General features: G+C 44.4%; 1 protein-coding gene across 3 annotated transcripts in view; it reads right to left on the minus strand.

The window, feature by feature from the left end:
• STXBP6 (syntaxin binding protein 6) overlaps positions 1-12,838 on the minus strand; it is a 62,838-nt gene that overhangs the window by 13,160 nt on the left and 36,840 nt on the right. For 2 of the 3 annotated variants that reach the window (XM_054400570.1, XM_054400571.1), the window contains 2 exons: positions 10,432-10,562; positions 7,980-8,145 (listed from right to left, as the gene is read on the minus strand). The exons of the other annotated variant lie outside the window; for it this stretch is intronic. In XM_054400570.1, coding sequence (XP_054256545.1) covers positions 7,980-8,145; positions 10,432-10,562 — 297 coding nt within the window. The remainder of the gene's footprint in view (positions 1-7,979; positions 8,146-10,431; positions 10,563-12,838) is intronic. 3 annotated transcript variants of the gene reach the window in all.

Genomic DNA, 12,838 nt, shown 5'->3' on the forward strand with positions numbered 1-12,838 from the left:
AAATAGTGGCCGAGGACAGCTTTTTGTGGAGACAAAAACACAGGCAAACATTGCAGATTATTTTGATGGAGAGAGACTTGACTAAAAATCAATAGAAGAGAGATGTGGAGGTGCTGGAGGCAGTGCAGAGGAGGGCAAGGAAGCTCTGAAGGGCCTGGAGAATAAACCTAATGAAGAGCAACTGAAGGAGCTGGGGATGGTTAGTTTGGAAAAGAGGAGGCTGAGGGGAGACCTCATTGCTCTCTGCAACTACCTGAAAGGAGGTTGTGGAGAGGCTGCTGCTGGTCTCTTCTCACAGGTAATTAGTGATAGAACAAGAGGGAATGGCCTCAAGCTATGACTGGGTAGGGTTAGACTGGACATTAGGAAACATTTTTTCATGGCAAGAGTGGTGAGGGATTGGAATGTGCTGCCCAGGGAGGTGGTTGAGTCCCCAAGCTTGGATGGCTTGGCTGTGGTGCCTGGGGTTTAGGGGTGAGCCTTGTAGAGTAGGGTTCTGGGTTGGCCTTCCTGATCCTGTGGGGCTTTTCCACCTGTATGTTTCTGTGATTCTGTAATTTGGTAGTTTGTTCATAGGCCATGAGAAAGAAACAGTGAATTTTAAGTACTTTACATTTTCATAAACCTCTTTGAGGCTGGCTTAGAGGTCTGACAAGCTGAGGATGTAATAATGCAGGTGTGCTAAGAGAATCAGTAAAGAAGAAAAATATTCACTTTTCTTCAGCTTACTTATCATCAGTTTCCCTCAGGGAGGAAGCACAGCACATAAAAGCTCCCCACAGTGAGGATTTCACAGAATCAGAATGTTAGGGGTTGGAAGGGACCTCCAGAGATCATAGAGTCAAATCCCCCTGCCAAAGCAGGATCACCAAGGGCAGGACATACAAGGAACACATCCAGGCAGGTTTTGAAAGCCTCCAGAGAAGGAGACTCCACAACCTCTCTGGGCAGCCTGTTCCAGGGCTGTGTCACCCTTACCATACAGAGGTGTCTCCTCGTGTTGAGGAGGAACTTTGTGTTCTAGCTTGTACCTGTTGTTCCTTGTCCTATCACTGCACACAACTGAAAAGAGCCTGGCCCCCTCCACTTGACACCCACCCCCCAGATATTTGTAGACATTGATCAGATCCCCTCTCAGTCTTCTCTTCTCCAGACTAAACAGCCCCAGGGCTCTCAGTCTTACTTCATGGGAAAGATGTTCAAGCCCCTTCATCATCCTCGTGGCTCTCTGTTGAACTCTCTCCAGCAGGTCTCTGTCTCTCTTGAACTGGGGAGCCCCAAACTGGACACAGGATTGCAGCTGTGGTCTCAGCAGGGCAGAGTAGAGAGGTAGAAGAACTTCCCTATACCTTCTGGACACACTTTTCTTGCTGCCCCCCAGGATCCCATTGGCTCTCTTGGCCACAAGGGCACGTTGCTGTCCCATGGAGAACTTGCTGTCCACCAGCACTCCAAGGTCTTTCTCCATGAAGCTGCTTTCCAGCAGCACAACCCCTAGTCTGTACTGGTGCCTGCTGTTACTCCTCCCCAGATGCAAGACTCTGCACTTGTCCTTATTGAACTTCATGTGGTTTGTCTTTGCCCAGCCTGGTCAGATCCCATTGGATGGCAGCACAGCCTGACATGGTGTCAGTCACCCCCAAAGACATTGCAGACTTCTTACTAATGTCATTATTAGTTATGCATCCAGGCAGCTGCATTCCATTTGGGATACAGCAACTTTAACAGTGGAGGATGTGATTTCTAGTGTAATACAACATGGGACACCCACACAAGCCTTTCCTTGGTGCTGATAGCAGTGTGACACTGTGCTTTTTCCTCCAATTCCAGTCCTGGCATGGCTGATGTCTGCAGAAGCTGACCTCTCCACCAATTTATTTTCCCAGGCTGTTCAATTTCTTCCACAAGAAGCCCTATTTCAAGCAGGACTCTTAATGCACCACACCAGCAGTGAAGTACCTTGGAAGCCACAATAAACAACAGATTGAGTTTAAATCAATTTCCTAGGGAAATATTTAGCAAGGCACAGACATACAGTGGAGGAAGATAGACACAACCACACGGCTGAGAGGTGCTGGAAGGCACTGCAGCGATGGCAGCAGTGCAGCAGAACAGCATTAGAAACCAGCTGTATTTTATTTATAGAGGAGACAATTAAATAGAACTGCCCCAGTGGATCACAGCAGTGTCTGTCCAGCTGTCTGCATTATCATCTCCTCAAAGGGAGACAATACAACAACAGGGAAGGCTGGAGCAACCACACAATGAAGGCATGCACTAAGCCTCAAGAATTAGTAGTTTTCTTGATGATAAGAACAAGATCACTGGGACAGGGACAACTGCATGAGGTTCAACAAGTCAAAGTGCAAGGTCCTGCATCCAGGCTGGGGGCAGAGTGGGTTGAGAGTAGCTCTGAAGAAAGGTTTGGGTGCACTGATTGATGAGAGGCTCACCATGAGCCAGCAGTGCCCTCATGCAGCCCAGCAGGCAGCTGTGTGCTGGGCTGCAGCCAGAGGAGTGTGGGCAGCAGGGCAAGAGAGGGGATTCTGCCCCTTGACTTTTGTGAGGCCCCACCTCCAATATTGTGTCCAGTGCTGGTGTTCCCAGCATAAGAAGGACACAGAGCTACTGAAGCAAGTCCAGAAGAGGGTCACAAAAATGATCCAAGGGCTGGGACACCTCTGCCATGAGGACAGGCTGAGGGGGCTGGAGTTGCTCAGCCTGGAGAGGACTCTAGTGGGGAAACCTTAGAGCTGTTTTGCAATACCTGAAGGGATCCTACAGGAAGGCTGGAGAGGGACTTTTCATCAGCAACAGGACAAGAGAGAATGGTTTGAAGCTGAGGGAGAGTAGGTTTAGACTGGATCTTAGGAAATAGTTCTTCAGTACAAGGGTGGTGAGACTCTGGAATAGGCTGCCCAGGGAGGTTGTGGATGAGTCCTCCCTAGAGGTGTTTAAGATCAGGTTGGATGAGGCCTTGAGCAGCCAAGTCTAGTTGAGAGGTGTCCCTGCCCATGGTGGTCACTTCCAAGCCAAGCCCTTCTATGAAGTCTTGCACAGCATGGTGAACCCACTCTATGCTTACTAGCTCTGAAATGTGGTAAGCTGAGACAATAGCATATGAAAAAAGAATTCCTCATTAGCATTCTTACACTGGTAATATATTCCTGGAGGAGAAAAAGAATGATCCATTAATGACTCCTGCCAGCTGTCCTAGAGAAAAGGTTACAGAGGCAAAGATGTCATTACTTTAGGCTGCTAAGAATATTTTAATTAATTCAGAAGGATTGTTAAAAATCAAAGAATACAGGAAGTACAAAGCTTAAAACAGACAAAGAAAAATGGCAAGATCATAATATTCCTGCAACCTGAGATCTTGCTCCTTTCCCAGGATTATGCTTTTCTACTGTGTATCTAAATGTGGCAGCAATTGTTCATTCTTATAGGCCCAGAATTAATTTCTGAAGAGCTTTAAATGCTGTAGCACTGGGTTCTATCCAGAAATGAGAGTCAAATTCATCCTTTCTCAGCCTGATGTTATGTCAAGAATGAAGTTGTTCTAATGAACACAATCTGTAGATGACAAAACTTCTGCACACCACTCACCTCCAACTTTGCTTTTAGAGGCTGCCCTGATGGAAAGCAGCTCCACACAGAAAGATCTTGGAGTGCTGGTGGACAGCAAGTTCTGCATGGGGCAGCAATGTGCACTTGTGGCCAAGAGAGCCAATGGGATGCTTGGGGGCATCAAGAAAAGTGTGTCCAGAAGGTCTAGGAAGGTTCTTCTCCCCCTCTACTCTGCCCTGCTGAGACCACAGCTGCAATCCTGTGTCCAGTTTGGGGCTCCCCAAGTTCAAGGGAGACAGAGACCTGCTGGAGAGAATCCAAGGCAGAGCCAGGAGGATGCTTAGGGGACTTGAGCATCTCCCCTGTGAAGAGAGCCTGAGAGCCCTGGGGCTGTTTAGTGTGGAGAAGAGAAGGCTGAGAGGGATCTGATCAATGTCTATCAATAGCTGAGGGGTGGGTGTCAAGGGGAGGGGGCCAGGCTCTTTTGGGTGCTGCACAGTAACAAGACAAGGTACAACAGGTACAAGCTTGCACATAGAAGATTTCATCTCAACATGAGGAGAAACTTCTTTCCAATGAGGGTGACAGAGCCCTGGAAAAGGCTGCTCAGGGGGATTGTGGAGTCTCTTCTGGAGACTTTCCAAGCCCACCTGGATGCATTCCTGTGCAGACTACCCTAAGTGATTCTGCTTTGGCAGGGGGATTGGACTCAATGATCTCTGGAGGTCCCTTCCAACCTCTCATGTACTGTGATACTGTGAATATTAGTGATGTAAAATCAATACCATCTGATTAACTCACCCACCAAATAGCAACTGAGCACAAAGATACTCCAAGTGTCTGATATTCCAGTATCAGAACCTCTCTGTTAGAAAGAAAGGTGGAAAATATTTCTTATCTAAGCCAAAATACCCTCTGCCAAGTGCCTGCCTTTCCCTTCCTCTCCAAAACCACATCCAGACTGCATATGAGCCATGGACCCAACTCTTCTACATTCCAAACAAATGGCAAATTTGAAATATTTAGTACAAGGTACTAGTGGGAGGCATCTTGTTACAGCCCTCTTAAACTTGAATTTGTTCTTTGTTCTCAGAATCAGCACCCATACCTTTAATCACTTCTCATTACTGCTATAATTACTAATGTCATTAATCAAGTCACAGGAAACAGTCTAGACTATTTAACTCCAGACTATATTGCTCCACACTAATCCAATGAAAATGTAGCAAAAAAGTGTTTCTGGAGAAGATGAATCACGGACAGGACTTTGGCCCACAGGAAGAAGAGTGTGAGGGTGGGAAGAGGTTAAAAGAAGCAAGGCAATGGAGAAGGTTTGCAATTCCAGGGACACAAATATTTACCAGGGCTAAGCTCTCAAGCACTTCCTGCAGAAACAGAAGCAGCATGAATTTCACTTTCTTCACTACTAGCCTTCAGGAAGCAAGAAGGCTCAATAAGATAAGTAAGTTTGTAAACAAGCCCTTCAAGCTCTTTGATCTTCTGCTCCACTTGGAGGAAGAGTCTTTTGTGGCCTTTTTTTTTTGGTTCTGAAAATATGCATTTGCTACAAGATGCACATCACATGTTTGATCAGAGAATCATGGAATTGTCAGGGTTGGAAGGGACCTCAAGGCTCATCCAGTTCCAACCCCCTGCCATGGGCAGGGACACCTCACACTACAGCAGGTTCCTCACAGCCACATCCAGCCTGGCTGCAAAAGCCTCCAGGGATGAGGCTTCCACCACCTCCCTGGGCAACCTGTTCCAGTGTCTCACCACCCTCATGGGGAAGAATTTCTTCCTACCATCCAATCTAAATCTACCCATTTCTAGTTTTGCTCCATTCTCCCTAGTCCTATCACTACCTGACACCCTAAAAAGTTCCTCACCAGATTTCCTTCAGCTCCCTTCAGATACTGGAAGGCCACAAGAAGGTCTTCTCAGAGCATTCTCTTCTCCAGACTGAGAAGCCCCAACTCTCTCAGTCTGTCTCCATAGGACAGGAGCTCCATCCCTCTGCTTATCCTCATGGCCCTTCTCTGGACACACTCCAACACATCCAGATCTTTCCTGTAACATGGGCTCCAGAACTGGATGTGCATCTGTGTATTACTAAATCCAGTCCTGTGGATGCATCCGTATGTATATTCTGATAATACACTTTGAAAATACTTGTAGAGTATTAGAAACTAAACTGTCTAACCACCCAGAAAGGGTGTTACTTCTCACATCTCTCAGAGAATTTCAAAGCATGCAATTTAAAACACAAATGCTGCCTTGGCAGAGGGCATGAAGTGACATAGAATCATAGAATGGTTTGGGTTGGAAGGGATCTCTAAAGGTCATCTAGTCCACCCCCACTGCAGTCAGCAGGGACATCCTCCACCCAATCAGGATGCTCAGAAACTTGTCAAGCCTGACCCTGAGTATCTCCAGGCACGGGACCTCAACTACCTCTCTGGGAAACCTGCTCCAGTGTTCCACCATCCTCCTGGTAAAGAACTTGTTCCTAACATCCAATCTAAATCTACTCTTCTCTCATTTCAAACCATTGCCCCTCATCCTATCATGCAGGGCTTTGCAAACAGTCCCTCTGCAGCCTTCTTGTAGACCCCTTTCAGGTACTGGCAGGCTGCTAGTAGGTTTCCCCAGAGCTTTCTGTTCTCCAGGCTGAACAACCTCAGCTCCCTCAGCCTGTCCTCATACCAAAGGTATTCCAGCCCCCTGAGGGCTCGCCAGGGGAGGTTTAGGCTGGATGTTAGGAAGAAATTCTTCCCAGAAAGAGAGATTGGCTATTGGAATGTGCTGCCCAGGGAGGTGTTACAGTCACCGTCCGTGGAAATGTTTAAAATAAGACTGGGTGAGGCACTCAGTGACATGGGTTAGTGGATTAGATGGTGCTGGGTGATAGTTGGACTGGATGGTTTCAAAGGTCTTTTCCTTTGAAAAGGAAAGAATCCTTTGAAAAGGATAGAATCATAGAATCAATTCTATGATTCTATCACAACCATTAATAATAACATAATAAAATAGGTTTATTAATACTGACTTATTAGCAAGAAGGATGGATGTGAGCATCATCAGCAAACAGATGGATATGAGATTTCTTCCATAAGAAATGGAAAAATTGTAGAGGTTATCTCCTGCCATGAGTGCAGAAACTAACTGCTCTTCCCTCCTCCTCATCAAATCAAAAAGAAAACAAAGGAAATCCTATTAATGTGGGAGGGGAAAATGAAAGAGGAAGTTTACAAGATTTTTTTTTTGTCTTTTTTTCTTAGTTTGGGAAGATGCTAAAAGAAAGGGATCATTGACAGAACAGTTCAGATTTATGACCACCAAGTTAGTGGCATCCTCTAAAATGCAAGCATCAAACTGGAGATGATTTTCCTTTTCCTCAAGTTTCCCTTTGGTGGTTTAGAGGCAAGGGATGCAAGATAAAAAAAAAAAAAACAAACAAAAACACCATGAGAAAGAACATATAAAAAAAGCTGCACAAAATACAGTTTTGCTAACAGCATAAAGGAATTATTCTGGATTTATGAGAAGAGAACTGAGAACTGAGTAAGACTTGCTGTATTTATAATTGAAGTCTATTGTGGGGAAGAAATGACAACTAAACAGAACCCCAAGCCAGCTTGCACTTGTCTTTTACAGTTTGTGGACTCACTGAGAAAGAGAAAACTAATCTTTTATTCCAGCTGTTAAGAACCTAGGAGGTGTAAGAGTTTAAGAGTGCTCTGTTTTAGTGAAGAAAAAAAAAACCCAGAACTTATTTCCAGAAATTTCAGTCTAAGGGAACAACCCAAACCAGTTTATTTTCCCAAATAATAAACCCAAAACAGTTTTTGTTGCTAGGGAAGAAGATGGTAAATACCAGTTTTCACATATTGACTAGATTTTTTTTACCTAATTAGACACTCTGGAAATTCACCCTAAGATATGGAACTTATGATCCCTAACAAAACTCCAAACTAAGTGATTTCTGTCAAGATCAAGGTAAATTCCCAAAACCACAAGTTCAGTAACAACCACTTTTTCACAGACTGGTGAGGAAATGGCAATGCTGAATAATAGGAAACACTTGAGGCCACCCAGAAATGTTTCTGAATGAACAAAATTAGAGATATAAATCAAAGTCAAAGTTGCTAAGGAGAGGAAGAAGAATGACTTCTCAGCAGGGTGGATAAGGGATCCTGCCTCTAGAACTGAACACTAGGGAAGCAAAGACAGCAGAAGAGTGCAAAGTGGTGCTTGATGGAAAAATGATGAGTCCTAGAATTTTACTACCATGATGTTAGCATATTCAGATCCATGATTTCAAGATGCAATTAGGCTGCAAGCTCATCTGAAGACAACGTAAGTCATTTCATGTCCAGCTGCAAGAAGTACTCCAGCTCTGACTGACTTACCTCCCATAATTTTAGATTGGCAGTTGATAAATTCTGGTTTCTTGTCTGTAAGGTATCGCTGACAAGTGTGATGTAGAACCTGAAAGAATGTGCATTTTTCTGAAGCTGTGCTTGCCACCCACTGGTCAAAAGCATTTTCAAATAGTAGATCAAATTCTGGGGAATCCTAGAAGAAAAAAAAAAAACAAACCACCACACACTCCTATTATTATGGTTTTATAAATGATTAGAAAAAAGATACAGAGATATTAGTTCTTGAACAGTATTATGCTGGGGAAAAAAGCATACAGGTCATGCAACTCAAGACCATCCTGGGATTGTTTTTACTTTAGATGTTTTTGAATGAAAAAAAAAAAACAAACCCAAACCAAAACAGGTGAAAGCAGTCTTTTTGCAAGTATATTTTGATGAAGGAATATACAGATGTGACAAAAATATCCCAAACAACAAATAATTCTATGTATCTTCTATATTACACAAGGATTTGTGCTTCTCAGTACGAAGTCTACTTTCACACTGTGGTTTTGCTCTCAGTACTCAGCCAAAGAAGGAAAACAAATAGCAAGACCTAGTTATTGCATTTTCTGGATTAGCATAAAGGATTGCATAGGTCTGAACATGAACAAAATAATGTTCCCAGATCAAATCAAAGCCCAGCTCTGCTCCATGCACCAACTGCCAAAAGAAATGGATTTTAATTTTTAAAGAAGTTTTGCTATAAATTTAGCAATATTTGTTAACTATAGGTTTGTAATCTAATCTAGTAGATGCTTTTTTGACAGCAGGAATTCACAGACAGGTAGGCTTGAAAGGAACATGTCTGAAGAACTTGATAGAACTTTCAATCTGAGAGTATCCCAAGCATCTGTTATTTACACAGCTGCATAGCAGATGCTGGGGAAGGACCTAAAACTCATACCCCTTACCTATTTCTCATTGCTTTCATTTCCATTGTCACTTTTACTCAGAAAACAATATAATTCCACCCTCTTCATTTCACAGGACAGTGGCCAAAGGACTTTATTCTTGTACAAAAGACCAGTCCTGGGTAGTGACTGCATTTGGTGCACCATGGTTAAGATGCTTAGGTGGCTGGTAAGAGCACAGCTTTGATCAAACTGAGCAGGCTGCTGTACAAGGAACACAGTGAGTCACTTTGTGATCACACTGTATATAAGCTACATTCCTAACTTCTAATTCTCTGCTTTAACTACTGTAGACTTGTATTCATTAGCTCACTATGTATCAAGACCGATTTTGTCTTGAGAGAGCTCAAGGTGGGTTGCATATTCCACATTAAAGGAATAATTCAAGAGCTATCTAGTGGGGGGTTGGTTTATTTGTATTATTTAACTTTTGGTGTGTTTTTTTTTTTTTTTTTGGTTGAAACCAGCATTCACATACTATTGGCACCTAAACTACAATACCACCCTTTATAAAAAAACCAAACCAAACCAAACCAGAGAAATGCAGAAGGACCTGAGGATTATCCTACAAAAAACACAAGGTCCACAATATTTCACAAACTTGAACCTCAGTAACCCCCACACAGATGCATGCCAAGATGGACCTTGAGAGGCTTCTAGCTAAAAAAAAAAAAAAAAAAGTTGCCTTTTTCTCATTATTATTCAATTCTTCTTCTTCTTCTTCTTCAAGGTTCTTATTTTTCCTTTCATAAAGAAGAGACAGAGTAGGAAAAAAAGCAGGGAAAGGCAGTTGGAAAACAAACCCTATGACTATGAGCTTTGGCTTGCTCTTATCTTTCCCATTAAACCTGTTTTACCTATTCCATTGAGTTCTTTCTTTGAGAATTTGCACTTAAACCTGTATCTGAGGTTTCCAGATGTCTAGGACTAAGGGGGAATGGAACAAAACTAGAAATGGGGAGATTCAGATTGGATGTTAGGAAGAAATTCCTCCCCATGAGGGTGGTGAGACACTGGAACAGGTTGCCCAGGGAGGTGGTGGAAGCCTCATCCCTGGAGGTTTTTGCAGTCAGGCTGGATGTGGCTGTGAGCAACCTGATCTAGTGTGAGGTGTCCCTGCCCATGGCAGGGGGGGTTGGAACTGGGGGGGAGGCTCCTGAGAGAGAGGGCCCCTTGGGAAAGGTTTCCTTTGGGGGGAAGCAAAGGGAGCTTGGTTGTGCTTTTCTGTTGATTGTATATATTTGTAAATGCTGTGAATTTTGTCTATTTGTACATATTCATTGCATTTCATCATAGATTGTAGATTTTGCTTGTAAATACAGCTTTCATTTGCTTCCAGACTGAGCTAGCCTGGTCATTGTCGGGGTTGGGGGGGAATTTCAGCTCACACCGACACAATGCTCCTTGAGGTCCCTTCCAACCCTAACAATTCTATGATTCTGTGTCTTTTAATCATGCCTGATGCACAAATCAGCTACAAAAGGAGCTCAGTTCCCTGTTAATTTCCTAGGCCTCTTCAGACTCACCCGGTTAGGGTCTATGCCATTGACCTGCCGAAGCTGCTCGAGCATCCACTGCGTTCTCCTGACGAAAGAGGTAGAGCCTTCAAACTGCTTCACCTTTGTAATAGAGGCTTGAGCTGGTTTCTTGTTTGTCACTGAACATATAAAAGAGAAAAAAAAATATATATACAGTTGAAAAGGGCAACATGTCATTTAGTTCACTGTCTCAGTAGGTGGGTTGCTGGTGTACTTTCTGTAAGGTCCCATGAAGTACGTACATGGCAGTGATTCTACCAGCAGGACACACTCCCATTCCTGGATAACATAGTGGAGAGCACATCCTTTCTTGTCAGAATGATGGGATGATGCCAAACAAGAGTTATGCTGCTCAAAAATTGATTTTTTTTTTTTTAGCCATTATAATCTTAAAGTTGCCAACATCCTTCAAAAAACAGAACCAAAATGAAGGTCTTTCCACCTGGATTCTTCAAACCACCTTCATGCTCTCTGTCCCAGGCTGCATCAAGAGGAGAGTGACCAGTAGGTCACGAGAAGTGATTCTTCCTCTTTGCCCTTCTGAGACCCCACCTCGAATTCTGCATCCAGTTCTGCTGTCCCCAGCATAAGAAGGACACAGAGCTGCTGGGTTGAGTCCAGAAGAGGGCCACAAAGATGATCCAAGGGCTGGAGCACCTCTGCTATGAGGATAAGCTGAGGGAGCTGGGGGTGTTCAGCATGGAGAAGAGAAGACTCTAGGGGGGACCTTAGAGCTGCCTTCCAGTATCTGAAGGGATCCTACAGGAAGGCTGCAGAGGGACTTTTCATCAGGGTGTCTAGGAATAAGACAAGAGGGAATGGTTTCAAGCTGAGGGAGAACAGGTTTAGATTAGATCTGAGGAAAGTAAATAATGAAATCATAGAATGGTTTGGGTGGGAAGGGATCCCCAAAGCTCACAGCCTTGTCTAGCCTGATCTTAAGTTTCTCCAGTCATGCAAGAATGTTCTGCTTCAGAAATAAACCAAACAAGCAATACAAGCCACACCAATTAATGTCTCCTTAACTCAGAATCTGTTTTCAAAGAGTTCTTAAACATTAAAGCTAACTTTTCAACAGCAAGAAAATTGTCCTCCTGTGTTCAGACTTTTTCTCTAAGCACAGTCTTTTATTTTTTTTTATACAACAGTATAAATTTTAGCCTCTATGAAAGTTTAACAAGCAGTTTCAGGCACTTTTTGCTGTCATTTATTTACATGCTATTTATCTGTTGCTGCATCTTAAATCACTTCCAAACATAGTTCTATTTTCTGTGAAGAAATCATTAGCTGATTCTGCAGTACAATGATTCTATAAAAGCTGGCATCCTTAACATTTCTCCTTGAACTCCATTTCCAAGGGAGGTAGTTGAGGCCTCATCCCTGGTGATATTCAAAGTCAGGCTTGACAAGACTCTGAGCAACCTGATCTAGTGGAGGATATCCCTGCTGACTGCTGGGGGTTGGACTGGATGACCCCTTCCAAACCAAACCATTCTATGATTCTATGAGTAGGGAACAAGCATAAAAACATCTTGATTATATGACTTCCTATACCATCTGTGGCTTCGAGTGCACCCTCAGCAAGTTGGCTGATGACACCAAGCTGTGTGGTGCAGCAGACAGGCTGGAGGGAAGGGATCCATCCAGAGGGACCTGGACAGGCTGCAGAGGTGAGCACAAGCCAACCTCAGGAGGTTCAACAAGACCAAGTGCAGGGTCCTGCAGCTGGGTTGAGGCAATCCCAAGCACAAATCCAGGCTGGGCAGGGACTGGCTGGAGAGCAGCCCTGAGGAGAGGGACTTGGGGGTGCTGGTGGATGAGAAGCTCAACAGGAGCTGTCAATGTGCACTTGCAGCCCAGAGAGCCAACCAGAGCCTGGGCTGCATCAGGAGAAGTGTGGCCAGCAGGTCAAGGGAGGTGATTCTCCCCCTCTACTCCATGATGGTGAGACCCCACCTGGAGTACTGCATCCAGTTCTGGAGCCTCTATGACAAGAGGAATATGGACATGCTGGAAGGTGTCCAGAGAAGGGCCACCAGGATGAGCAGAGGGCTGGAGCTGCTCTCCTATGAGGACAGACTGAGAGAGTTGGGGCTGTTCAGTCTGGAGAAAAGAAGGCTCTGAGGTGACCTTCTTGTGGCCTTCCAGTATCTGAAGGGGGCTCCAAGAAAGCTGGGGAGGGACTTTTTAGGCTATCAGGGAGTGACAGGACTGGGGGGAATGGAAGAAAGCTGGAAGTGGGGAGATTCAGGCTGGACATGAGGAAGAAGTTCTTCCCCATAAGAGTGGTGAGAGCCTGGAATGGGTTGTGCAGGGAGGTGGTTGAGGCCCCATCCCTGGAGGTGTTTGCAGCCAGGCTGGATGAGGCTCTGGCCAGCCTGCTGTAGTGTGAGGT

This window comes from Indicator indicator, chromosome 4 (assembly GCF_027791375.1).
Source record: "Indicator indicator isolate 239-I01 chromosome 4, UM_Iind_1.1, whole genome shotgun sequence".
Taxonomy (NCBI): Eukaryota; Metazoa; Chordata; class Aves; order Piciformes; family Indicatoridae; genus Indicator; species Indicator indicator.